Below are 26,524 nucleotides of genomic sequence, written 5' to 3'. Positions count from 1 at the left end.
TATATTATTTCTGACATTGATAATTGATTACAACTTGTATAATAATTTTTAAAAACTCAAAATTAATTTCAATTATTAACTAATAGTTATGAACTTATAATTAACTAATATAAAAAGAAAAAAACTTTTTCTACTTATTATCTTTCTTCTCTTTCTCATTCTTCTCATTATTCTTTATAATTCACTTCTTATTCTTATTCTTCTTCTTCTTCTTCTCATCTGAGATGATAATTATCTTAAAATCTCTCTCTGCTATTTTCTTAGAGAAGAGTTCTCACTGCTCTCTTTCAGTCAGATTAATCTATATCTTAAAATCCTGCATTTTCTGATCTACTGTCTTGAGTTTCATCTCAGTGATAAGCAGATTGACATACTCAGAGAGTAGAGCTGTCTTCTTAATATTCTGAATTATGAAGTGTATTCAAGATCTGAATAAGATCTTAATTCTCTTCTTCTTTATCAGCTTCTGCTAATTAATTAGAGAATAGAAGTGTTATCAAAAATCATTATCTTTTAATAAAAAACTTATCAGTTTTAACTTCTTTATCTTCTACTCTAATATCTTCTTAATCTTCTTCTGTTACTGCTTATTTATAGTAATACTCTTCTTCTTTCTCTCTCTCTTTATTTTAATCTTAAATTATTCTCAGAACTTCTTCTAATCTTACTACTACTATATAAGACTCTTCACTGTCTTCTTTTTCAATCTCTTATAAGTGATATTATTCATATTATTTCTATACTTAGTTCAGTCTAAATCTATCAGAAGTATTACTTAAAATTGTTATTATTCTACTCTCTTACAGAGTCTCTTCAAGATATTATAATATGTCTTACAATCTGTCTTCTTATACTTAAATATCTTCTTCTTCTCTTTCTTCAATCTGTGACAGCACTCATGTGTCTTGATAATTCACAGAACTGCAGAATATTTAAAGAGAAATAACATAATTAATTTTAATAAGTGTTGAGAGAGAGTGAAGACAGAGAAGACAGCTAGTAATTATATAATAATAATAATAATAATAATGATAATGATGATAGTAGTGATGATAATAATAATAATAATAATAATAATAATAATAATGAAAGAGAGAGTGCATTGAAATATATTATTAACTTATCAAATATAAAGGCCTCGGTGGCTGAATGGTTAATGCGGCCACCCGGTAGTGCCTTGGTGTGGGAAACCAGAGCATGTGGGTTCGAAACCCGCAGAGGATACATTAAATCCGGAACTCAAGCACCTCAGGTTTCTAATAAATACAGAGGTGTACAAATCACTCTGATAAAAATTGCTCTATGTTTCTGAGCTGGGAAGTTATTATTGCATGTATCTAATTGTCACTTCTTTGTATTTTCTATGTTCTTGTTATCTTGATGTGGTCTCAACACCTGTATTTCCTCCTGTATAATCAACACTTAGTCTGTATTTAACATCACACAAGGACTCATCATAAGCTCCGCTTGTATATGAGTATAATGAAAGAATAATAATAATAATAATATCAAATATAAAGAGATAAAGAAACTATTAATAGCTTTCAGAGATATATAGAAATAACTACAGTGTTATATAGTAATATTATCTTCATTTAATATATACACTATTGATATTCTTTATATGTATTTATTATATAATCTATATCAGAGATACATGCAGAAAACAGATCTTTATTACTAGAGAGAATAATTACAGTAATTCTCTATTTTTATATTATAAAGATAAGTTATTTCTATTTCTTTCTTCTCTTTTTTCTCTTCTTCTTCAACTCATCACTAAGTTCAAGCTGATATGAAAACTATTAAAACACTTTTAGAAACTTTTAAATTAAAGAGTATAGACTAATCAAATTTTAAATACAGATAAATTAAATTATATTTAATAATATTAATTATTTATTCTTCTCTTAATAAAATAATAGTTGTATCTTTCTTTTCTTCTCTTAAATAAAACATGATCTGTGAAAAGTAAGTATTATATCAGATTATAATAATTAACATAGTCTCAGTATATAGAGCTGTATATATACAGTATATACTGAACTGAGAGACTGTAAATTATAAACTGATAACAGTATCTTAGAGAGAGCTGTACAGTGTGAGAAAGCTACAACTCTCAGTTATATATATAGAGAGTAAATTACTGCAGTAAGTATATATATATTATATGAAAGTAATACTTTTTAATAATACTCAGTCTCTGATATCATGAAAATAGAGTCTCTCTGTAAGATTTGTTTTTATCAGAAGTTAAGAAATTTTATATTCTTTAAGATTATCTTTATATATCTTATCTATGAAATTGATAAGAGAAATCATTGATTTCAGTATTCTACTCTTAATATTATTTAAATAACAGTAGAGTTTACTCTGATCATACTTTTTAAGTATATATTTTCTAATTATTTATATTTATACAGATATATACTGATTATTTATTAGATAATATTAAGATAATAGCTTATTACAGCTGTATTACTCTCACTATAAGAAATACACAGTTAATAATAAATATTATAAAGACTTTAAGAAGTAAGTATTTTAAAGATACTATAGCTCTATAATCTTAATTTTTTTCATTTTTATTTTTTATTTTTTTCTTTTTCTTTTATTTTTTTTTCTTTTTCTTTTTTTTTTATTGTGATTTTTTATTGTTTTTATTTTATTTTTTATTTTTTATTTTTATTTTTTTTTATATTTTATATTTTTTTTATAATTAAAATTATATGAATTATAATCTATGTTTAGAAAAGTAATAATATTTAATAATACTCTTTATTAAATTTTTAATAAATGAGTACTATATTATAATATTATGTAAGTGAGAAATAATTTTATAATCTTATTTAATACTATTCTCAATAATGAAATTAGAATAAAAATGTAACTAAGAATTTAAATATATTCTTTATCTAAGACTAGATTTTTATTTGAAAAGTGAATCTGAGATCTTTAATATTTAAAATAATATAATTTGAAATTAATGTAATAAATATAAATTATAATTAGAAGTAATACTTTTAAATAATATAATAACTGTAAAGTTTAATTCTAGTCTCAGACATGGTCACATGATCAGTCTACTTACACAGATGTTTTTAAATAAAAGTAAAAATAAAAATAAAAATAATGTAATTCTTTGTAAAAAAACATATTATCTGAGCTATAATCTGTGAGATAATTAATCTGTTGTATTCATGTGAGAAGAGCTAGTTATATTTATATTATATATAAGATCACGTGTAGATGAAGTAATTGCTATAGCAATATCACTGAGACAGACACTGTTACAGATTAATTATATCATACTTACTTACTCTCTGTAGTGAGTGTGTCACAGTGTATAGAAAATCACACTGTAAAGAAAATATTTTCAATATCTTCATTCTTCATCTTTAAATAATTATTATTAATTATAATCATGCCTAAATCTTCTAATTACACTGAGAAGCAGTTGCAAAAAGCTGTTAATATATATAAAAGTAATTTAAAATTAAAAATCACATCTCTGTTATAAGAATTCAAAGTCTTATATACTATTTTATATAAGAGAATCAATGAGAAGAAATCAAGAACTATGAGAGTTTCACTGAATTAAGCATTGAATAACAGTCAGAAAGAGACAATTAAGATATGAATTTATCAGTTAAATATTAATTTTTACTTATTCACTATTAAGTATATTGAAGCTGTTATAAACTGTATATTAAGACAGTATTATACAGATTCAGAGACTGCATCTCTTACAGTAAGTAAGATATAAATATATTAATTTATTAAATATCTATCAGATTACAAATGAGTTAAGTAAAAACTTATAAATTTAAAATAAGTATTTTATGAGAATATAAGCTTCATTATTAACTGATTTAATTGATATAAAGCTGTTTTCAATTAATATTAATTTTTTTACTATGATATCTATAACTTTGATAAGATTAAATTTCAAGAAGAAGAAGAATATAAATAGTGAGTTATAATTATCTTTAAAGACATGAATTCTATTATACAGTTATTATACTCTTATGAATTAATAACAGTAATGAAGTGTATCAGTATAGATAATATAGTATTAAATTCATTAATTATAATAAAATTGAAGATTTATCTAGAGAATTAATATATACACTTTAATTTATCTGATAACTACATTATCACTGTATTTAAGTCTGACTTTATAAATGATAAGATTGAATTTGAATAAATCAAGCAATTCAATAAGATAATAAAAAAGTGTTAAATGAACAGTATTATTATTATTATTATTCTTCAATTATAGATGTATACAGTCAGAGACTATAACATCTACCTGAGAACTTTTAGTTCTCAGAGTTTTTCCTATATCTGTAAAGTTAACTATTATACATTCATCAATTTCAGATATACAAAATCAGAAAATTCCAGCTTAGAATATAAAAACTGTTTACAAATTGCAGTGTTTTAACATCTTCTGATACTTTGAAATCATTTGACAATATCATGACAAAGAAAAAGAGAAAAAGAACACAGTCTTAAAGATAGATACATTAAATAGATAGATAGAAAGAAATTGAAAGAAAAAGATAAAGTAAAGAGAGACTGTAATAAAACAAATTATTAAAAAATAGTATAAAGCTGTTTTAACAGACTATATCTGATTGATTTTCTTCTCTTCATATTCAGATAATTCTGAATTTAGTTATTTTCTTATAGCTGCTTAAGTTTCTGATAGAAAGTCTATTAAGTATTTAATTTCTGTCTCAGTTGAGAATAAGAATCTTATATTTAATTAATTTAAATCATACTTCTCTTTCAATCTGACTCTGAGACTATTGTATAATACACAGTGTATTACAATATGCTCAGAATTCTCATTTACATTGCAGAATAAGCATTCTATTGAGTCAAATCTATCATCAAATCTTTGTATATAAGATTTGAAATAGTCATGTTCTAGTTTCAGCTGTATTATAGATGAGAATATTTTCTTTTTACATTTAATTAAACAAGATTTTCACTTGAGTTTTGTTTCAAATCTTGAATAATGTATACTCTTCTTTTGTTTCTACCAGCTTTCATTTCACTTATTTAAACAAGATTCTTTTATTTTTCTCTTTATAAAAGATCAGAACATAATTTTTTAAATAGAACTGCTTAATTCTGCACTCTTTTTTACAGCTGAATCAGTCAATTCATTGTCATGAATATTCATATGAGCAGAAACTCAGTGCAGATTAAATGAACAGTTATCAACTACTATTAATAAATAATTATAATTCTTATCTTATAGAAGAATTTATTCAATACTGTAATCTTTATAAGATTATTCTATTTAGATTTTCATCTTATATAAGTTATATTTTATAATCTCTTAATAATGTATCTTTTCAGCAGTATAAGTATTATTATATAAAGATAGTTAATAAGACTACTTGCTATGAATATAAGTAGTATAATAATAGATAATTTCTTACTAATCTGAAGAGTATCTGACTGTAAGTATTTAAATTTAATACTATAAGAGCTGACTTTACTGACTGTGAAATATATTCAGTTAATTATAATATAATTCTTAATTAATTAAGATCTCTTATTATTGATGATACTATGAATCTCAATATATATAATAATAATAGTGATATATGTGATTACTTTATTCTGCTGCCCCGGTGGCCGAATGATTAATGCAGCCACCTGGTAGTGCCTTGGCATGGGAAACCAAGGCGTGTGAGTTCGAAACCCGCAGGGGATACATTAAATCCGGAACTCAAGCACCTCAGGTTCCTAATAAATACAGAGGTGTACAAATCGCTTCAATAAATCGCTCTATGTTCCTGGGCTGGGAAGTTATTATCGCATGTATCTAATTGTCACTCCTTTGTATTTCCTATGTTCTTGTTATCTTGGCATGGTCTCAACACCTGTATTTCCAACCGCTCCACCACGAACTCGCTCGATTTTTCGAATAAGAACCCGCCGATAGATCCATCGAAAAGCCCTCGATCATACGAGCATTCTGACCCCATCGCCGACCGCATACCCTGTGTGGTGGTGGAGTTATCCAGCCAAACGTGAACCGGACGTTGTTCGAAGCTCCTGTGTGGGATTATCCCCCGTTCTCCCCTACCACACCACAACCCCGGGCCAGAGTGCCATACAAATTGTAAGGTGAAGTGACCTAGCCATATGCACCAATCTTCTCGATTTTGGAAGATCCCCGACCTGTAGTTGTGAAGATATCTGAGGAGCGACCTCCGCGAAAACCCTGTCCATCTTTGATGTTCCAAAACACCAACACCAAGTCTCACCCTCGTACCGCCCTTCCCAATCTGGCCCATCCCCGGCAGAAAAATACAAAAAGATACCTCGGTGATAATATCAAGCACATAATCAACAGACTCTTCTGAAGTGCAACCTCCACGGTCCGCCGCCAGTGTACCTAGACTTCAACACCAAGTCTCACCCCTGTACTACCCCTCTCAATCTGGCCCATCCCCAGCAGAATGATACAAAAAGATACCTCAGCAACAGCATTCAATACATAATCAGTGAACAATGAGTCAACAGCACATCAACAACTATAAAATCAGTATACTTCAAGATCTGACTGAGCCTTTGATCCCTGCACAGTGAGATATATTAAATCTAGTTTTAATACCTCAATATTCAATAGATTCTGTAAGAGATTGAGAACAGCAACACTAGGTTTCTATTGAATTTGAGAATTAACTCTATATTGATATAATCATTGACAAAGTCTTCTATTTTGAGATATAAATAATCAGTTCCTCTACATCTCACTGATAATATTTATATTATCATATAGAAACAGACTTATATTCTCTATAATATCAAGACTCTGAAGAGAGAAAGTCTTGATAGAGAATATACAGTAGTGCATATCTTAGCAGTTTCTATCTCATTCTTCTACAGCAGTTAATGTAAAAAAAAGATCTTAGAAATAGTTTTTTACTTCTCTTGAAAAAGTAAGGTGTTTTTCTCTGAGTTTTACACAATATTCTTACAAAGAATTAAAAACAGAGTTGTTTTCTGTCATAATTTCATATTCTTTTAAGTAAGAATTACTTTTTCAGTGACTGAAGAGCTTTTATTAATACTTAATTCTTTTTTACACTCTTTATTAACTGATTTGAGTTGCACACTTGTTGTGTGAGGATAATTGAATGATTTAGAATAAAATTGAATAGTTTTAATCAATTTCTCTGCAAAAAATTGATTTATTTTTTGTCAGTTTTTCTCTCAAAAACTGTCATATCATCTGATTTATTATCAATTGATATCATACTTTTCCTCACTATATCCCAAGAAAGAGATTGTAAAGATTTTATTGATTTATCTTAAAAATCAATTTTAGTTTATTAGATTCTCTTCAAAAATCTAACCTAGTTACTGAACTAGTGTGAAAAAAATCAGATGTTTTATACACAAAAGTCTTTTATTCTTCTTTTGAAACAGTCTGATCAACTTTTCAATTGAAAATAGACTTAGAAATATCTCAATTGAAACAGTCTGACCAACTTTTCATTAAGTGAAAACAATGAGTTCAAAAATACACTCAGTTGATGTGAAAAAAGATGCTTTCTCAAATGCTATTTCTGAGATTGAAGTTCTGAAGAGAAGAAAGAAAGAAGAAATAGAGAAATAACAAGTTCTTGAAATACAGAAACTTGAAAAAGTAAGCAAGATTCTTGGAAAGCAGTGTCTGAGTGAGATGAATGAAGAAGTTCTGTTAATTCTTCATGCTCAGACTAGATAACTACAGAAGATGATCAAGTTCAAACTTGAAATCTCAAACACAGTTCAAAAAATCTTGAAAATTCCTAGTACAATCACTGACTCTTTATCTTGCTCTTCTTTTTTCTTTCTTTCTACTTCTTCTTCTTCTTTGAATCAGAAGAAAACATATGCTCAAGCAGCTGAATCTGCTGTCTCTAAACCTGCTGTCTCAAAACCTGCTCAAAATCCTGAGAAAACTGAGAAGAATACTGCTCATGCCTCTATTCATAGAAAAGTGAAAAAGAAAATGCAAAAAGAGAAAAACTTTCAAATCTTCAGAAATAGAAGACTTATTTTCAAAGTCTCAAACCAGGACATTCTGCAAAGAAACAAGGTAAACTCAAATCTCATTTTCAGAATCAGAAATAAAATTAATCAGCAGTTCTTTTCTCAGTTGATGACTGATATTGAAGTTCAAAAATCAGTTATAGCTTCAATTAAGTCATCATTTTTTGAAAACTTCATCATTCTGACTACAATGCCTGAATTCAGTGCTGAATTTCTTATTCAGAATGAGAATCTCTGAAAGTCAGCAGTAGAATCTTTGTTAAACACAACAATTCTATCTGAAAGAGATGAAAAGTGAGACAAATTCATTCTTCATGATATTTCAGTTGAAATTTTTGACTGTGAAGAAGGAATGCTACTTCTCAAAAATGAATTGAAAGAATACAACTTCATTCAACTGAGAAAGAAGCCTGTATGACTAAATTCAACTGAGTTCAGACAAAGCAGAAGAAATGCCTCTGTTCTAGTATATACAAAAACACTTGAACAGTCAAAGATCTCTGAAGTAAGAGTAGCAGGTTTGAAAATGAGAGTTCATGAATACAAAGACTTAAGAATGAATCTCAAAGCTCAAACACAGTGTTCAAACTGTCAAAGATATGAACACTTTGCAATCTCATGTTTTAGAGACTCAAAATGTGCATTCTGTGCCAGAGATCATAAAACTAGTGAGCATAAATGTGAAACATGCTCAAAAAGAGGTGAAATTTGTCAATATACTCTGCTTAAGTGCTCTAATTGCAAAGAAAAACATGCATCTAGCTCAAAAGAATGTATGTTTACTCCTAGAACTCAAAAGAACTGAAGAAAAGATGAAGCTCAAAGTCAATCTAGAACTGAAGAGAAGAGTCAAGCCAGTAAACTCACAACTGCAAGCTCAAAAAGAAGAAACTCTCAATTATCTAAGTCTTCAAACTTCAATTCTTCAGTAAAATGTAAACAGAATTTGAATCCTCAAACTTCTGTTAAGATTAGAGAATTGAGAAATGACTCTGATGATAAACTAGATATAATGCAAGCAGTTGAGATTCCTACTTTTCAGAACAGTTATAATCTACTATCTGATGATAGTGATTAGACTCTACTCTACTCTCTTTTAGTATGAATATACAACAAAAACAACAAAAAAAGTTTAAAAACTCTTCAAAAATCACATTTATTCAAAATAATGTGAATAGAAACTCAAATTGCATTTATTCTTGTCTTCAAATTACATTTGAATAAAAAGTTGATTTTATACTGCTTCAGAAGCCGAATTTTGATGCTGAGCAAAAATATGTCATTTCTCATTCAAGCTACTACTGCTTTTTACCTCAAAAGTCTGAGATAAAGTCAAGAGTAGTGATCTATGGAAGAAAGAGATCAAGATATCAATTTAATCTAAGATTTGATATCATGTCTGACCCTGATATTCTGATGAGTGATATTATAGACAAAGAAAATGAGTTTGATACTATACAGCTCATAAATATCTATAATGAAAAGTCATTGAAGAAAAATAACAATATCTGAACAATTGATAGAGGATTTCTGAACATAACTTCATCAAGAAACTCTATAATTGCAGGAGATTTCAATGCACATCATCTCTGATGAAATTCAGAATGCAAGAGAGCAGTGAGAGCTGATAATCTGATTAAATGAATCTTTGAGCATTCAATAGATTTAGTTAATAAGTCTGATTAACAAACATTCTTTAGAAAAGGCATGAAACAGAAGTCTATTATAGATCTAACATTCATGTCACAAAATCTAATGAAAAGAAGACTTGTAAACTGGTTTATTAATTCAAATGAGACATCAGAATCAGATCATGAGATTATTCAATTTAATATTGAACTGAGTGAAAAACAAATGAGTGAAAATCCTCTTCTCTCTAATCAGTATAACTTTGAAAAAGCTGATTGAAAAGCAGTTGAAGAAAGCATAAAACTGTTAAAATCTGAAAGACAGAATGAGCTATATTGAAATTCTGATCAAGATATCTCAAATGAAATGCTTGAGAATAGAGTGAAGCTTATTACATCTATTATTCTAACAAGTGTTAGAGATAATATTTCAAAAAGAAAATCTTCTGAGTATTCAAAATCTTGATGAAATGAGAATATCTCATCTAAAAGAAAAGAATTAGCTACTGCTAGAAGAGATTGAAAGAATGATGTAATATCTGATGAAGAGTTCAAAGCTGTCAGAAATGAATATTTTTCAGATATTAAAAGAGCTAAAACAGACTGCTGGAATAAATTTCTTGAAGAAGCACAAGAGAAAAAAGTTTTTAAAGCTTTTAACTATATTAAAACAAGAAGTGTAGCAAAACTTTCAGCTCTAGAATATGAGTTTCAGAATGAATCATATACAGCAAACTCTTTTGAGAAAAAATGTCAAGCTTTTATGAGAATTCTCTTTCAGAACTCACCAGATTCAGATTCAGATTCAGAGAAAGAGAATATATCACTTCTCAACTACATTGATGAAAATGACTGAGAATGACCTGATCTTACACAAGATGAATTAGAGTCAGCTATCTTCTCAAGTTCTGTTAAAACTGCTGCAGGTCCTGATTCAATTAATCACTTGATTATTCAAAATATATATTCCTACTTAAAGAATGAATATTTTGAGCTCTTTTTCAATCTCTTGAAAAATGAATATCATTCTGAATGCTGGAGAGAAGCCACTGAAGTGATTCTTGCAAAACCTAATAGAAAAACTTCAATTCCTAAGTCATATAGAGTAATATCTCTATTGAACTGTCTAGAAAAGATTTTAGAAAAGATAATAGCTACTTAACTATCTTTTATAAGCTCTATAGATGATTCTCTTTTATTCAGTGAATAAATGAGAGATAGAAAACAGTGTTCTGCAATTGACACTGTTCTCTCAGTTATTCATGATATTTAAATAGCAAAGCATAAGAGTCTGGTCTCAACTGCAGTGTTTATTGATATAAAAGAAGCATTTGATCATGTTTCAAAGTCAAAGTTAATTCAGACATTGAAGATATTAAAACTGCCACTTTCTCTAATAAAATGAGTTAACTGTTTTATGTCTAAAAGAATTATACAACTCTTCTTTGATGGAATGAAATAAGACAAGACTGAGATAAAAATAGAAGTATCACAGAGGTCTTCAATCTCACTCATTTTATTTGTAATATACACTGCATATCTATTCAAGAATAGAAATATGAGAATAGTGTGATCTCTGAGTTATATGAATGATATTGATCTAGTCTACAGCTCAAAAACTATCAAAGAGAATTTGAAAGTAATTGAAGAAGCTGTAAAGAAAATCTTTGTTAGAGCAGATATCAATCAAATTTAATTTAATTTGAATAAAACTGAGTTAATTCATTTCTTTTCTAGATTCAATGAGAAAGAACTATCTCTAACTCTTTTAAATAGAGAGATTAAACCCAGTGTAAATGTCAAATGATTAGAAGTATGATTAAACTTCAAGTTGAATTTTAAATATCACATTTAACAAAGAACTGTCAAGGCAGAAAGACTATTGAATAACATAATCAGACTATCAAATACAGAGAGAGGTCTATTCTTCCAGGCTATGAGACAGTTATATATAGTCTGTATTACATCAGTAGCTGATTATGAAGTTCAAGTTTGATGAAATAATCAAGACAATTTCACTGAACTCTTTCAAAGTCTGTAAAACAGAGTCTTGAGAAGAATTCTGAGAGCATTCAAATCATCTTCTATTAAAGCAATGGAAATTGAAGCTTCAATTTCTCCTTCTGCTATTAGATTTGAAAAGGCCTGTATGAACTATGCTCTGAGAGTTGTAAAGATGAGCTCAAATCATATAATCAGAGAAAGAGTCTCTTCTTCATTTTCACTAATTAACTCTGAAAATGAACTGGATTGAAATAGATTTCTTGATTGAAATGAAAATAATTCTTTAAAGAAAATGTCTTCTCAACTGTACAGACTATACTCTCTGATTAAAAATCAATTTTCTTCTTTAAATGTTGAAAAAGTTGATTATGAGAAGTTATCTCTCTGAAGAAAAAAGCTTGAATCTCTTATAGACTTACAAATAAGTGAACTATTAAAAGAGAAAGAATATGAACAGCATTTGAAGAGAATTTCTACAATTAATATAAAAGACTCTATTCTGATTTATTCAGATAACTCAAAAAATGAGAACTTGAATAGATTAGACACAGACATTGCTTATACTGAAGATAATATTAATTTTATCTCAGATTTCTGAAATCTAGGCTCTGAATATGAAGTTTTTGATGCTGAACTATTTGTAATAGTGAAAGCTTTCAAACTCATTGAAATAAAATCTCATAAAAGAGGAAATTGTTTGAAAGAGACATGAATATTCTCTGATAGTCAAGCTGCTTTAAAAAGACTTAGAAATAGTCAGATTTATAATAATCAAATAAATCTTGAACTGATCTTAAACTCTGTTTTAAAAATTCAAAAGAGAAGAATATCAAAGCTGAGAATTCATCTACACTGAGTTCCTGCTCATATGAATATTTATGATAATGAATTGGCTGATTCAGCTGTAAAAAAGGGTGCAGAATTAAGCAGATCTATTCAAAAAATTATATTCTAGTCTTTTATAAAGAGAAAAATAAAAGAATCTTGTTTAGATAAGTGAAATGAAAGCTGGTAGAAACAAAAGAAGAGTATATATTATTCAAGATTTGAAATAAAACCCAAGTGAAAATCTTGTTCAATTAAATGTAAAAAGAAAATATTCTCATCTATAATATAGCTGAAACTAGAACATGGCTATTTCAAATCTTATATACAAAGATTTGATGATAGATTTGACTCAATAGAATACTCATTCTGTAATACAAATGAGAATTCTGAGTATATTATAATACACTGTGTATTATACAATAGTCTCAGAGCCAGATTGAAAGAGAAGTATAATCTAAATCAATTAAATATGAGATTCTTATTCTCAACTGAGATAGGAATTAAATACTTAATAGACTTTCTATCAGAAACTCAAGCAGCTATAAGAAAATGACTAAATTCAGAATTATCTGAATATGAAGAGGAGGAAATCAATCAGATATAGTCTGTTAAAACAGCTATATACTCTCTTTTAATAATTTGTTTTGTTATAATCTCTCTTTACTTTATCTTTTTTCTGTATCTTTTTCTTTCAGTTTCTTTCTATCTATCTATTTAATGTGTCTATCTTTGAGACTGTGTTCTTTCTCTCTTTTCTTTTGTCATGATATTATCAAATGATTTCAAAGTATCAAAAGATGTTAAAACACTGCAATTTGTGAACAGTTTTTGTATTCTGAGCTGGAATTTTCTGATTTTACATATCTGAAATTGATGAACGTACAATAGGTAACTTTACAGACATAGAAAAAACCCTGAGAACTAAAGTTCTCAGGTAGATATCATAGTCTCTGACTGCATACATCTATAATTGAAGAATAATAATAATAATAATAACACCTGTATTTCCTCCTGTATAATCAACACTTGACCTGTATTTAACATCATGCAAGAACTCATCATAAGCTCCGCTTGCATATGAGTATAATGAAAGAATAATAATAATAATAATAACTTTATTCTGCTATCTGCAGATTAATTATTAACTGTCTTCTTATAATTAATCTCTTCAGAGATAGTTATAAAACTATATTATTAAATTAATACAGTAGTTAAGATCTTAGAAGATATAAAGAATATTCTTATATCTGATTTAATAAGACAGTTGAATAAGATCTTCAAGAGTAGTATAATTCAGATAGAATTAAATATACACTATAAGAGTAAACTTACAGATTATTATTAAATAAATAGATATTAAGTTATTAAATTCTTTCACAGATAGATGTAAGTAGATAAAGTTCTTACTATTAAGAATATTAATTATAAGATTGCAATCTATAGAGTAGATAAGATGAAAAAGATATTTAATAAAACTCTTTAATTAATTGAAATTAAATTTATAAAATCTACAGTTACTTAATTATAATAAGATAATTCTATAGAATCTTAACTTACAGTGAATTCTACATCTTCTAATAAGTATATAGATAATCTTTATATTATAGATAGATATGATGATGATTATTAATTAATTTTTGAAGATTACTATATTCAAAATATTTTCTTTACAGTGTGGTTTTCTGTACACTGTGGCGCACTCACTACAGAGAGTGAGTAAGCATGGCACGGTTAATACCTAGGTACGGAGTACACCTACCCTAATCACGTGCGACCTATCTTATATACCTAGGTAGTCTCACACCTTAGATTACAGCGTTATTCTCCAAGATATTTTTAAAGAAATTAATAGTTAATAGATTAAACTAATATTGACTAGGTAAATAAAAAAAGTGTTGATAATTATTTCAGTGATTACAATTACATGTTTTATATATTTTATAGAGGATTTTCCTCACTAGATTATAATACATGTGTATTTCAGAGTGATAAAGTTCAATTTGATGTTCAGAAAAGTGAGTCAAAGGTTGGCACTCCAATCAATAACTAGGCTGAGGATGCTGAGATAATCCAGTTCCATCCACAACACAGAACACAAGATAGATAGTTAAGACTAATCCTCACATTGCCATCGGGCCACACAATGTCGACCGCGCCGAAATCAAGATGGGCAGAGGATAATGCCGAAACAGAGGCTCTTCTTGCGCAGAAAAGACGAGAAAAGGAGGAGCGGAAACGGATAAAGGCAGAGAAACAGCGCCAACAAGCGGAGGCTCAGAAACTGCTTGCACAAAAACATGTGAACCAGAGGCCAAATGGCTCTTTGCAAGCTCTAGAGGAAGGCATGAATGGCGATGCAGGGAGGCCAACCAAGCGGCGCAGGTTGTCGAATGAACCAGAATCACAGCCCGGAATTACTGTTGATCAGAAACCTATTCGCCTGCTACGATTTCCTGCCCCAGAATGGGGACCGTGCAGGCATGTGGACAATTTCGAACGGCTAAATCGCATCGAAGAAGGGTCGTATGGTCTGGTATCGAGGGCGAAGGAGCTGGCAACTGGCGAGATTGTCGCGCTGAAGCGACTGAAGATGGAACACTGCAACGACGGTTTTCCAATCACTGGACTGCGAGAGATCCAGACCCTGCTGGAGTCCAGGCATACAAATGTTGTCCATCTACGCGAAGTTGTGATGGGCAATGACATGGATGAGTAAGTCCGCGCGTTTATTTATATGCAAGTTCTTCTGAAAAGCCCGGATACCGGAAATCATTAACCAGCTCGTCTCCTCATGTACTTCCCTCCCTCTTATAGCGTCTACCTCGTCATGGATTTCGTCGAACATGACCTCAAGACGCTCCTCGAGGATATGCGCGAGCCGTTCCTACCATCAGAGACGAAGACGTTACTTCTACAGATCATTTCCGCAACGGAATTCTTACACTCTCATTGGATTATCCACCGCGATTTGAAGACATCAAATTTACTGATGAATAATCGAGGGGAAATCAAACTTGCGGACTTCGGAATGGCGAGATATTACGGTGACCCGCCACCAAAATTGACCCAGCTAGTGGTCACCTTATGGTATCGCTCTCCGGAGCTTCTACTTGGAGCAGATAAATACGGACCGGAGATCGACATGTGGAGTATAGGATGTATATTCGGTGAGCTTTTGACGAAAGAGCCGTTATTCCAAGGGAAGAATGAAGTAGAGCAACTATCCAAGGTACGACCGACCTCTCCTACAAAGCTCCATCTCATCTATCACAAGTTGAAACCACCGCTGTTAACGCTCAAACCATACAGATCTTCGCCCTCACGGGACCGCCGACAACCCAAACCTGGCCCTCCTTCCGTTCCCTGCCCAACGCCAAATCCCTCCGTCTCCCCACCAGCGGTGCTCCACCCACCACAACCTCAGACGCCAGCATTCCCCTCCTCCCCCGCTCGAAATTCCCCTACCTCACCACTGCCGGCCTAACCCTCCTCTCTCACCTTCTCGTGCTCAATCCGGCTTCCCGCCCGGACGCTGCAACATGCCTCTCACACCCGTACTTCGGCGAAGATCCCAAGCCCAAAGCGAAAGAGATGTTCCCCACGTTTCCGTCTAAGGCGGGTATGGAAAAGAGACGGAGGCGGGAGACGCCGGAGGCGCCGAAGAGAGGGGAGGAGGCGCCTCGGTTGGATTTTGCGAATGTCTTTGGAGCAGGCGGTGGTGATGGGAACGGGTCTGAGGCGGGGGCGGGTTTCGCGTTGCGATTGGGATGATTGGGATTGTTTCCCTGGAGTAGGTGCCTGGCTTGGACTTCTGGGCTTCAAAAATTTGAAGGGAGCGATATTTAGAATGGATTGCGGGAGTAACTGTGACATAGTGAGAGTTGGGAATATCATTTTGTTTTTTAGGTGGTTCAGATCTGTGAATGTATGCATGTTTTATTATACACACTACTACTGTATAGCACATATATTATCTAACAAACAAGTTAGATATTTGCATTCAAATTTATACTTCAGATGTCTGTGTCTGTGCTGGAAAATATGACCTTCCTCACTCATTCATCATCATCAATTCACTTTACAGGAAACAACATCCATTCACTCTGCACATATGTATCAAAAAGAAAATCAAAAATGGGGAAGACGTAGAACATCTCTCATTATTTCCAACATGATGCTTCCCCTGCCCTCTTTGCACGATCTCCCGTCATCAATACAGGATGGAAAAGAAAGGCCTGACAGATACATATCGTGCAACTTTGATTCGTCCTATCGATGACTTGGCTCCTGTTCTTCTTCGCTTTCTCTCTCTTCCCCTGATTATCTCCCACGCGCGCACACGAGAAGAATGACCCGGGGATCGAACATAGTCGAACATAGAAGGAATAAAATCCCATCAAGAAGCATCTTGAACATATCCACTCAACCCCTCTAGAGAAAACAACTGACATATGGGGTATTGTTATTCATAAACCTTCTATTTCGACTTGAATTGAAAAGGCATGTCATTACGTCATCTTGAGACCACAGACGGTGTAAGGTTATTCAGAAGCGACGGAAATGGTTTTTTTTTGCTTCCATTCCCCAATTTCAGAACCAGCGTCATGTTTCCGATGCAGCTGTTGGCTGGCTGGACTGGATAGGTAGGAGTGCTCCTTTTGCATGGCAATAATATGTTCAAGGTGCTGCGCAGTGTTGAGACTCCGAGGAGAAGACTGCATAAAAATGATTCTCTATCGTTGATACAACAAAATAAATAAATAACAAAATTAGCAATGAAAATTTACAACAATGGGGGATAGAATCCTGATGGATACTCAAGCTCATGGAATTTTTTCTTTATTTTGTTTTTATGGATTATAAAAGCCATCCATCCATCCTTTTTTCAAAACAATCTCATTTGAAGCGATGTTGTGCTCAATTCTGCTCGCGTCCCGAATCTTCCGATCTTCCCGTTTCTGCCAGAACAATGGGAAAGAAAGGAAAATGTGGACGGGATAGCGGAACGACGACTGTCCGGCAACCGATGCCGGATATGACAGTTTTCATACCCTCCGACTGGCTTTCCACTTTCTTATTATTGCCGGGTCAGCAGAATAAGAATAACAATAATTGCGAGACAAGTGTTAAGGTTGCTAATCTCCGTTGGTTTTTTTTATATCCGAATCCGAGGTTTTTCGTGCAAAATTTCGAATCACCTGGAAATTATGAGTACCGGATTATTGTCATAATTGTTATTCCCATTTTTATTCCCTCGGAAACATCAGCGTCTGAGGAAGAATTTTCAGAATAGAATGATAGCGAGATGGATGCGAGAAATTCTGCCCCAGGTTTGATTCAGCCGTATTAAATTATTTAGCCTCTGTCCCCTCTTCTCAGGCAGCAGCATAAACACATCTCCTTTTCGCAACACCGATCCCTGCACAACGTAGACAACAATCTTGTACACTCCACATGCTTTTCCTGTGACATGACGGGTGCAAGACTGGTCAACTGATGCAGTTATCTGTTAGCAGTTGATACCTCTGCTGAAACAAGTATCATTGATGCACAAACACCTGTCCTTCCAGCTCCCAAGCGACCCGGAGCAAGAATCCACCCGAGGCCGGTGCCGAGAAGACCAGATCAGATAAGATAATGGTCTCATCACGCCCTCAATCAGTCCAGCGAGCTCAAGGATTGCTGGAGCTTCCCGCCGCAGTTGTGTTGTAAACTTGTGGTGAGCTCTTCGCTTTCACGTTTCGCATCCCAAGCTTCTAGCTGGGCTCCAGTAAGTGAGCTGAAAATGCGGGCAGAACGCGAGATCCACAAGGCAATCGCCATCACGCCGTGTGACCAGGGAGAAAAAAAAAAGAAAAAAAAACACTTGGCCAGATAGGAATATGCTACCACAGAGAAGCGTAAATATAAAGTATAAATAACATTAAGTCGATCACTCTCACAAAACCAAAGACATCTGCTACTATTCCTAATGTCTTGCCCTGTCTAGATGGTTTTTTCTACCGCTTTCTGACTCAGAAATCGGCGCTAAAGGTGTAACTTATATAGCTAGGAGATGGGTGCTTTTCACAGCCCAGTCCTACCCATGTTGGAGCGTTTGTTTTATTAAAAAGAATTTCTTGGAGCTGAAGGGGATGAATGACGATGAATCAGTAATGCGCGATGCAAACGGCCCCTGGATTTTCACGAGAAGGGTTTAACCATTGAACGGAGAGATATTTAGTTATTCAGCATTGCCTCTTCAATAAGTAGTTATGGATCAGGCAAAAAAGTCGCATGGTATAGTTAGGTGCTTCAGGGGCTCAAGGGCTCAAGGGCCCTAACACTAACACGCAGCTGAAAATCCTGCAGAGTCGATGACAAGTTGTTGAGATTATTTTCTGCTAATTTTCTGCCACTCTGCTCTGAAAGTCTAGACTCCAACTCAACCTCTCTTTGGTGAGGTGGGGTCCGCAAGGGGAGGAGGCAAAATGGAACCCACAACACAGGAGTTGGGCGGATTCGGCTTGGGCGTTGTTGTGTTGAATACAATACATGACCAAGCCAGGAACTTGAAAGGAAAAAATCGCGGTGGGTTTGAGTCGGTGCAGTGACTCATGAGCGAGGGTTGGGGGTAATCTGCGGATGATGGATGAAAGAGAAGGTGAGACAAGGAAATAATTACGGGTTGAGATCATGAAAAGATATTTCCTGTTGAAGGAGAAGGGGTGTTCCCCGAGTTTTCGCCTTTTGATTCAAGAGGAGAGAAAAGAGAAAAAGGGAAAAAATCCAAGATTCTTGATAGAAAATAAAGCTATGCGTCTGACAAAAAGAGAGAAGAGAATGGCAGAGAGACCTTTCATCCCCTCATTAATATTGTTTAACAACAGCATGGAAGCTGCCCAACCATAATAACACCCGCACTTCTGAAACATGGTGGGAAATCCTTCACTCTTCTCAATCATGAAACCTGTTTTGCTTTACCATTTCATTTATGCATGCGGCATTCTGTGAACATTTGCAAGCAATACACTTCACTGGCAGGCATGCCCCTCTTGTTCCTCCCACGATTTTACTTTTGATTTACATCCATACATTAACTTACATTATACAAGAGATGAAAAATTGCTACTGTTCTCTGCTATTGAATTGTTGAATGCAGCAAAATATGTTAGCTAACAACTCTTTACCTTTGAAAACACAAAAGTTGGTGCCTGGAACCAGAAGGTATGCGGAATACCGGCGCATGATTGGCGGGTTTCGAAAGGATTTCCCGAGGTGTCATTCATGGTCGAGTGGCCGTGGTTGATTGGCTGCCAGTCGAGTCGGCAACACAATAAATAGGCTAGCGAGCTGGAATAAACACCTTGGATGAAACATACATCGCTAATTATTATTTTGATGTTGAAAATCCATTAATCTTCCCTTGGGGCAATTTTTATTGCTATGAAGTAGCCCATCTCATTTCCCCTGAATTTGTGTGTTTTCAGCCTCAGTGAAGGGTGTACGTGTCCAGCAATGCGCTGTACCAATCACAAGTTAGCTTCGGAGGTTCTTGAAGAAGAGGCTGAAAATATTCAAAATCGGAAATCCTTCTTCTATGTATGTACTCCGTAATGATCTTTGATTTGACATAGTCTCTATATTACAGTACTGTTCAGAAGCTAATGGTTTTGTGAAATCCTCTCATAGCTAGTACTTGTATACCACCTGATTCCATTGGTGTGCAACTTCGCCGGAGATGCTGTACGCATTCTTATTCTCGTAGTTGTTTGTTCATAGACCATCTGGGTTGAACGCATCTCTTCCTGACTTGAAGGGAGGGAGGTACAGCAGTTTATTTCCATTGATACCACCACATCTCTTGATTCAGATCCAGAAATCCAATATCAAAAAGTTATTAAAGTAAATGAACTAATATTCATCAGAAATGAAAGTATGATAGCATTGATATCTGTTAGAATAAACGGATGATTAACATTTCAAAGTTTAACCACTGCCCATCCTTGAAAGTGAGATTCTTCAAAAGGCAACTTGCCACAGCTGACTGCTAACTTACTCAACACACCACTATTCTTAGGATTTTTCACCGCTTAATCTAGCGAGGGCCCTTTCGAGATCGAAGGAATGATCCATTGCGATGGCGGTGTGACAGATCTCTTTATGAGTACGCAGTAACTAGGTTGGGAGGTTACCCTGCTCGCGAATACGACTCTTCTTCTAAGTTTGAACCAAACCTACGCTATAGGGCTGGATATTTATTTCCTGAGTAGGAAATAGGTGTGGGCTGGGCAGCTTTCAAGGTTCCGAGAAAGGCAATAAATAATGCAAGGGCCACGTTTTTCTTCCTCCTCCTCCTCCCCCCCCCCCCAAAAAAAAAGAGAGAGAGAGAGAAGAGGGCAAAGCTTTCTGCCACGTGGAAAAAAGCCCCCATTCTGAAGAAATTTTAGGCAGCGGAATTTTTTCGTGTTTGTAATTTTTGTCCCACTCAAAACAACCCTCGGAGGAAGTATACAACATGTTTTATGTTTTATTGTTGTATTATTCCACGTTCAAGAATAGAGAAAATCATGGCCTGGAGGCTAGCGATTCCACTCTCTCTCGCTGATGCGCGGAAGCTCAGTTCCGCCCGTTGTGAATATTCCAGTCATTGTTACACAACAAACTAGTTCCTGTTCTCTCAATTGATGCCTCATTTTTTTGCCATGTGCGGAAATGATTCAACGCAATTCATTGCATTTCTGAGTCCTCCTACTCATATACATACTATAGATATGTATACATACTCATTTGATGCTGTAAGGTAATCAAACACCTGGAGAAGCATCAAACCTTTAACCCAACAAGAGCCATTCAGAGAAAGAAAAGTAATGATAATAATAATAATAATAATAATAATGGTAAAAATAACATAAAATAATTGGCATTGTCTATTCAGGTCAGTCCATCAGTTCATGTTCATTCCGTTCGCTTTGCTGTCCTCGCTTCAACACCTGATCTTCTTGCAAGATACCTAATGATTCCTGTTCCGCGGCCCACGTTCTTCGGTGGCTGAGTAACGTTAACCCCGAACTCACCTCAAATTTTCTCACAGCCGCCCGGGGGTCCGTTTCGAAAACGAAAAAATAAAAGGTTTTAAACAGTTTGAGGAATCGGGTCTGCATTCGCGAAACCCTTTTTTGTATGTTTTTCGTTGCCGCCCCCCGTCTTATAGCTGTGTTTTGAATGCATATATACATATCTGTGTGTGCTATTGATAGAAACAGGAGAATGATCTTGGATAGACCCTGCACAGCATTTTCTTCCATAACCAGGGTGGGTGTGTTTCGACTCGCCGAATAATTTATCCATCCATCAAATCAATTGAGGAATTGAGTAGTCGATTCCTGATGTTTTTAGCGTCTCCTTATAACAACGTTCAAGGTACAATATAGCATCTATATCCTTAACAATTTTTCCCTCTTGGAAGGGAGAAGAAGATTGTTCGGTCGTTGACTGCCGAACGAGGGATAAGTGGATGACGTTAAGCAAGTTGAGTTAGGCGGGGAGATTGCGCCTGCATAGATTACTCAATTATGCAGCAAGGTTATTAACTAAGTTATGTCATTTTGCTGTCAATTCATCCGCGAAGTGATCTCTGAGATGGGGGGGGGGGTTTGTTTTCATATACGCGCTTGAACAGGGGTTTTAAGAAAATCAATGATTAAGGAATGTAGAGAAGGCGGTCGATGTGCGAAGATGTTGGTAGATTCTTCTAGGTCATAGTATTACTTGTTATTCTTCCCATCCCCTCCTAGGATTTAAGGCGCAAAAAAAAGATAGCATTTTTTACCAGGTGGGGGGTGCATAACTCCATAACTCCACTCCGGCGATCACGGGAAGGGAAAGGGTTAGCAATGTGATTCTTGCTACAGATTCTCTTTTTTGATCTCGAGAGATTGAATGAAATATGAAATGAAGCACTGATGTTTAGAGAAGAGCGGGGTCGTTTACTTTTATTTTAGTGATGATAATTAATTGGAAGAAAAATGAGCATGTTTCGCGTGCATGGGTTGGTTTTTGCGTCCTTGTTGATTATTCATCATGAGAACACACGCTGTATGGTTATCTCCGTCACAGCCTCACAGGGCGAAATGGAATATGTCATCACTTTCGCTGAATAATAATGGCCATCTTATTCATAAGCGGAGTTATTTGAACAGTCAACAATAACGAGGGGAAATCATTAAGCAGTAATCACGCAATTGAAGTGTGAAGTCGCAGTAATGGGATTACTCAGTTCTTGACAGATCAACTATTCGGGCAACCAAGGGATGGGGAGAGGAGATAGAAGTCCGTGGTTGTTGAATCGAACCGAAGTTCGAACCGCAAAATTTGCATAAGTCGTAGTAGGCGTCGTCCTGGCAGGTTATGGGCGACTTTGACATGCGTTGTGCGGAGTAGTTACATGCGGGTGAATAAGAGTCGGAAAAGTAAACAGTGCGAATACGCTTGAAATTAGAATTTAATACAGAGAGTAACGTACACTACACTACACTGGTAGTTATTATTATTCCGCAAGGTGCCCGGTGACAAGTCATATCGCAGGCGGGTTCCAGGCCTTGGCAAGTACCGAACATGTTACGGCCGTTCGGCTCGGAGTACATGGAGTAGTTACGCGTAACTTAATTCCTGTCCAGGTAACCGGTAGTTATTAGTATGGATTGAAACAGGGCCTCGTGGGGTGGCTGATATACGCGGACAGTCGATGATTCGCATACCATACCTACCCGGAGTCTCTTTTGACAGGCAGACAGATAATAATAATAATAATAATAATAATCCATCAGATCATTACTGCGGACACCGGAGCACCGCCAACGAGGCCTCAGCCCTGGCCACGGCAGCAGCGGATTCCAGTGGCTGACACAGCGAGCTCCCGTGGATGGGATCCATGTCAAGCCAAGCATACTCGGGTTTAGAGTTATTATATTTTATTGCTTGAGTAAAAAACGCTAGAGACAGATACCCAGGCAACATTATTAGTAACAGATGGATTACACAGCCAAATACGGCCGTTAATGAGTAATCCAAGGCATGTGCATGTTTTTCTCCGGCAGCCGGTGTTTACGCAGCATTAATGCCGTACGTACGGACAACTAACTAGCTCTGAAGATGATTCCAAGCGCTCAGACTCTCAGGCAACCATCTGCATAAAGATAGCCGATTCTCCCTGTTTTGTTGATTGTTTGTTTGGTTTTCGCTTCCAAAGAAACCTGCTTCATATCATTTCATTTGAATCAATTACCAGAGTTGGGGTTGGTCCATTAATTATTATTTTATTATATCCCCCTGCTTTCCCCTTCTCCACGAGAACAACAACAAAAGATAAAAAACAAGAATAATCATCACAATACCATACCACTCGCCGCGACGCAGCCAACCCACCCACCTACCTCGCACCGCACTTTCTCACCGCCTTGGCTCTAATTGGACAATCGGCATTGAGCCTGGCCAGACCCAGACTTCCAAGGTTCGGCAGACTTTTTTGCACGCAACCACTGAGTCATCGCAGCCAACCCTTCAAAAGTGAAGCAAATCCCAACCAACAGCTGGTGCTGCCGCTGCCATCACCACCACATTCCTATCACACACACACAACAAGCCAATTCTCTGCCGCTAGAATTCGCCATGTCAACTCTGTCCTCCCCTTTTCCCTCCTCTCCCGCCGCCTCTCTCTTCTCTCCTTTCTCAATACATCCACCTCCAGCAAAGAAGCAACGAAAAATGAGCCTCACCCAGACATACTTCCTCGCCCACACCGCCAGAGCTAAGCTTTCCAGAGAAGCTTCTCGGCCAGACCACGACCTGCGAATCCTCGTAGGCCATGCCAACATGCTTGATTCTCTCATGCTCGAGCTCGCAGACGCAGAAAGGGAACAAGAGAAATGGTTTAATCGCTCTGTTCAAGGTGCTACGGAAAGGCTATCACAGGAGGAGCTGCAACAGCAACGCAGACACATCAAATGGGCTGATGCACTAGTGGAGGAGCCTGAGGACGACTGGGACCCAGAAGACCTATCTTCTGATTCTGATTCAGATAGCGACGACTCAGATGGCTACGATGAAGAAGACATTTTCTCTTCCTCCTTACTCTCCCGATCCTATCAACAGCCTCAACAGCAACAGCTACAAATGGAGTTACGAATCCCCTCAACCCCGTTAATCACAACCCGGGAAATACTACGATACGCAGACGAAGAAGAAGCTATAGAGGAAGACGACGAAGGAGACTCTGACGAACTCGCTCTTACACGAACACACTCCCGCTCCCAACAACAACCGCCCGAACTCCTCGATGATTCCGACTACTCTTCGTCAGAAGACGAATCGGTGCCCAGCACACCTCCACAGCCCACACTCGACTCCTTTAGCGAGAAGGCAGCCGTGGTCACAACCGAGCTATACGCTACAGAAAAACAATCAGAGCCGCCGAAGTTCGCTACTCTATCGTCGTCACCAGCATCAGAACAAACGGCAGCGCTTTTCGAGGACGGGTTTTTCCTCCCTCACCAGCAAGAGGGTCGGACTATGATTGAAGCTTTCTAAATTAATCTAGAATCTCCTCCATAGCCATGAATACTTGAATATCGGCCTTACGACTTTACGATTCTCCTTCTGACTGATTTCCGATTCTGATTCTGAGCGACGTCTTTTTTGATTTTGCCTTTTTCTTAGAGCATTTGCATCAACCGCCATATCTTTTCTTTTGTAAACACGTCGAGCAAGCCGACGACGATGAAATGAGACTTTGGACGGGTTTTGGGTTTTTTCCTTATATCAAAAAGTTCTTTGTTCTCCCGATATACTATCAGTTACCCCTCTTGGCGGCGTTTCAACATCTCCTTTTTATCTAACACAACACCACATCCCCTTTGTCCTCCCACCCTTCTCGCCGTTTCTCATCAGCCAGTGCTTCAACCATAAAACGCATAACCAAACCACCCACTCTCCTCTTCCGCTTCGCTACACTACACTACAAATTTCCGCAAAGACACACATTACATCTATTTTCCACACCTCCTTTTCAAAGCATTAAAGCCAAAACCAACAGATTCTCCCGTCCATTTCACATTCCCATTCCACTCCACCACGTCTCCCTTCCCCTTCTTTCCCGCTCTCTCGTTTTTCCCCTGTGTGTTTCCCCGCGCTCTCCATCCCACCGTATAAATCCGGTCGATGGTCGAAAGGAGGCGGAGAGAAACGGGCGGGGGTTTCAAAGAGATCGGATTTGAGATTGGCCTCGGACCGTGGTTTGGATATTTGGAATTTGGAATTAGGAATTAGGACTGGTTGAGAGCTGGGTTTTCTGACCTTTTTATATATTTCTTCAACATATACATTGATATCTTATATATAGCTATATATTTGAAAAAAAAAAAAAAAAAAATCTACAATTTTGGATAATTGATTTAGTTTTCTCGATCACACTCTTTATCTAAATAAGTGAAATATTTTACCAGATGAGTACGAAATTACCCAAACGATGTGTTTTTCACCACTTACGTCTAAGGATCTTTTCCAACAATTTTTTCTTTCGCAAATTCCAATCTACCCAGACAAGGTCGCCACCAAGCTTCGGCCTCGGTACTCCCGGTTCTAGGCGGGAAGATCCTGCTCTAACAATTCCCGCCCCGCCCCGGGTCTGTAGGGTGGGATCCACCCTGGTACATGTACAGTGTACAGTAAGAACAACGAGATAGATCATAAAGGACGGGACGAGAGGAGACTCAGGAGAGGAGGTGAAGAATTTGCCCGAAACCGAACAAATCCCCCTCCCCTCTCCTGGGGCAAAGTTCAAAGCGCCTTCAGCCAAAATCGCTCAATTGTGAAAGTGAAATGGGATGAGATAGCAGGAGAGTCAAGTCAAACCTAGAAAGGAGAAAGAAAAAGAATAAAGAATGGGATGGGGTTGGACAGTGTTATCGATAAGAGGTAGAATATAAGTCTCGTTCAGGTGTAATATCTATGTAGTGCAT

General features: G+C 35.5%; 4 protein-coding genes across 4 annotated transcripts; 2 read left to right on the top strand and 2 right to left on the bottom strand.

Moving 5' to 3' along the window:
- Window positions 1-5,852: 5,852 nt before the first annotated feature.
- Window positions 5,853-6,533, bottom strand: BDCG_17478 (uncharacterized protein; the record flags this gene model as incomplete). Its single annotated transcript, XM_045426596.1, has 2 exons — window positions 6,503-6,533; window positions 5,853-6,347 (listed from the first exon to the last, which is right to left on the bottom strand). Exon 2 carries the CDS (start codon window positions 6,318-6,320, stop codon window positions 5,853-5,855), a length of 468 nt encoding a protein of 155 aa, XP_045282005.1. The 5' UTR covers window positions 6,321-6,347; window positions 6,503-6,533.
- An 8,027-nt stretch (window positions 6,534-14,560) lies between these two features.
- On the top strand, window positions 14,561-17,438 carry BDCG_07142 (CMGC/CDK protein kinase). The gene is made up of 3 exons (XM_045422913.1): window positions 14,561-15,239; window positions 15,342-15,756; window positions 15,837-17,438. The coding sequence occupies exons 1-3, from the start codon at window positions 14,671-14,673 to the stop codon at window positions 16,296-16,298; spliced, it is 1,446 nt and encodes a 481-aa protein (XP_045278439.1). The 5' UTR covers window positions 14,561-14,670; the 3' UTR covers window positions 16,299-17,438.
- Window positions 17,439-21,407: 3,969 nt separating this feature from the next.
- On the bottom strand, window positions 21,408-23,021 carry BDCG_17477 (uncharacterized protein). The gene has a single exon (XM_045426595.1). It carries the CDS (start codon window positions 21,812-21,814, stop codon window positions 21,446-21,448), a length of 369 nt encoding a protein of 122 aa, XP_045282004.1. The 5' UTR covers window positions 21,815-23,021; the 3' UTR covers window positions 21,408-21,445.
- A 283-nt stretch (window positions 23,022-23,304) lies between these two features.
- On the top strand, window positions 23,305-26,022 carry BDCG_07140 (uncharacterized protein). Its single transcript, XM_045422912.1, has one exon. It carries the CDS (start codon window positions 24,177-24,179, stop codon window positions 25,092-25,094), a length of 918 nt encoding a protein of 305 aa, XP_045278438.1. The 5' UTR covers window positions 23,305-24,176; the 3' UTR covers window positions 25,095-26,022.
- The last annotated feature ends 502 nt before the right edge of the window (window positions 26,023-26,524 follow it).

The sequence above is a fragment of the Blastomyces dermatitidis genome (genome assembly GCF_000003525.1).
Source record: "Blastomyces dermatitidis ER-3 genomic scaffold supercont1.8, whole genome shotgun sequence".
Classification (NCBI taxonomy): domain Eukaryota; kingdom Fungi; phylum Ascomycota; class Eurotiomycetes; order Onygenales; family Ajellomycetaceae; genus Blastomyces; species Blastomyces dermatitidis.
The sequence above is the reverse complement of the archived record's forward strand: the minus strand, read 5'-3'. Positions and strand labels throughout refer to the sequence as shown.

Bases quoted from the DNA above. Each gene is read 5' to 3' on its own strand.
- BDCG_07142 (XM_045422913.1), top strand. From the start codon at position 14,671: ATGTCGACCGCGCCGAAATCAAGATGGGCAGAGGATAATGCCGAAACA. The intron at 15,240-15,341 runs GTAAGTCCGCGC...TCCCTCTTATAG, and splicing joins ATGGGCAATGACATGGATGA to CGTCTACCTCGTCATGGATT. The intron at 15,757-15,836 runs GTACGACCGACC...CAAACCATACAG, and splicing joins AAGTAGAGCAACTATCCAAG to ATCTTCGCCCTCACGGGACC.
- BDCG_17477 (XM_045426595.1), bottom strand. From the start codon at position 21,814: ATGGAAGAAAATGCTGTGCAGGGTCTATCCAAGATCATTCTCCTGTTT.
- BDCG_07140 (XM_045422912.1), top strand. From the start codon at position 24,177: ATGTCAACTCTGTCCTCCCCTTTTCCCTCCTCTCCCGCCGCCTCTCTC.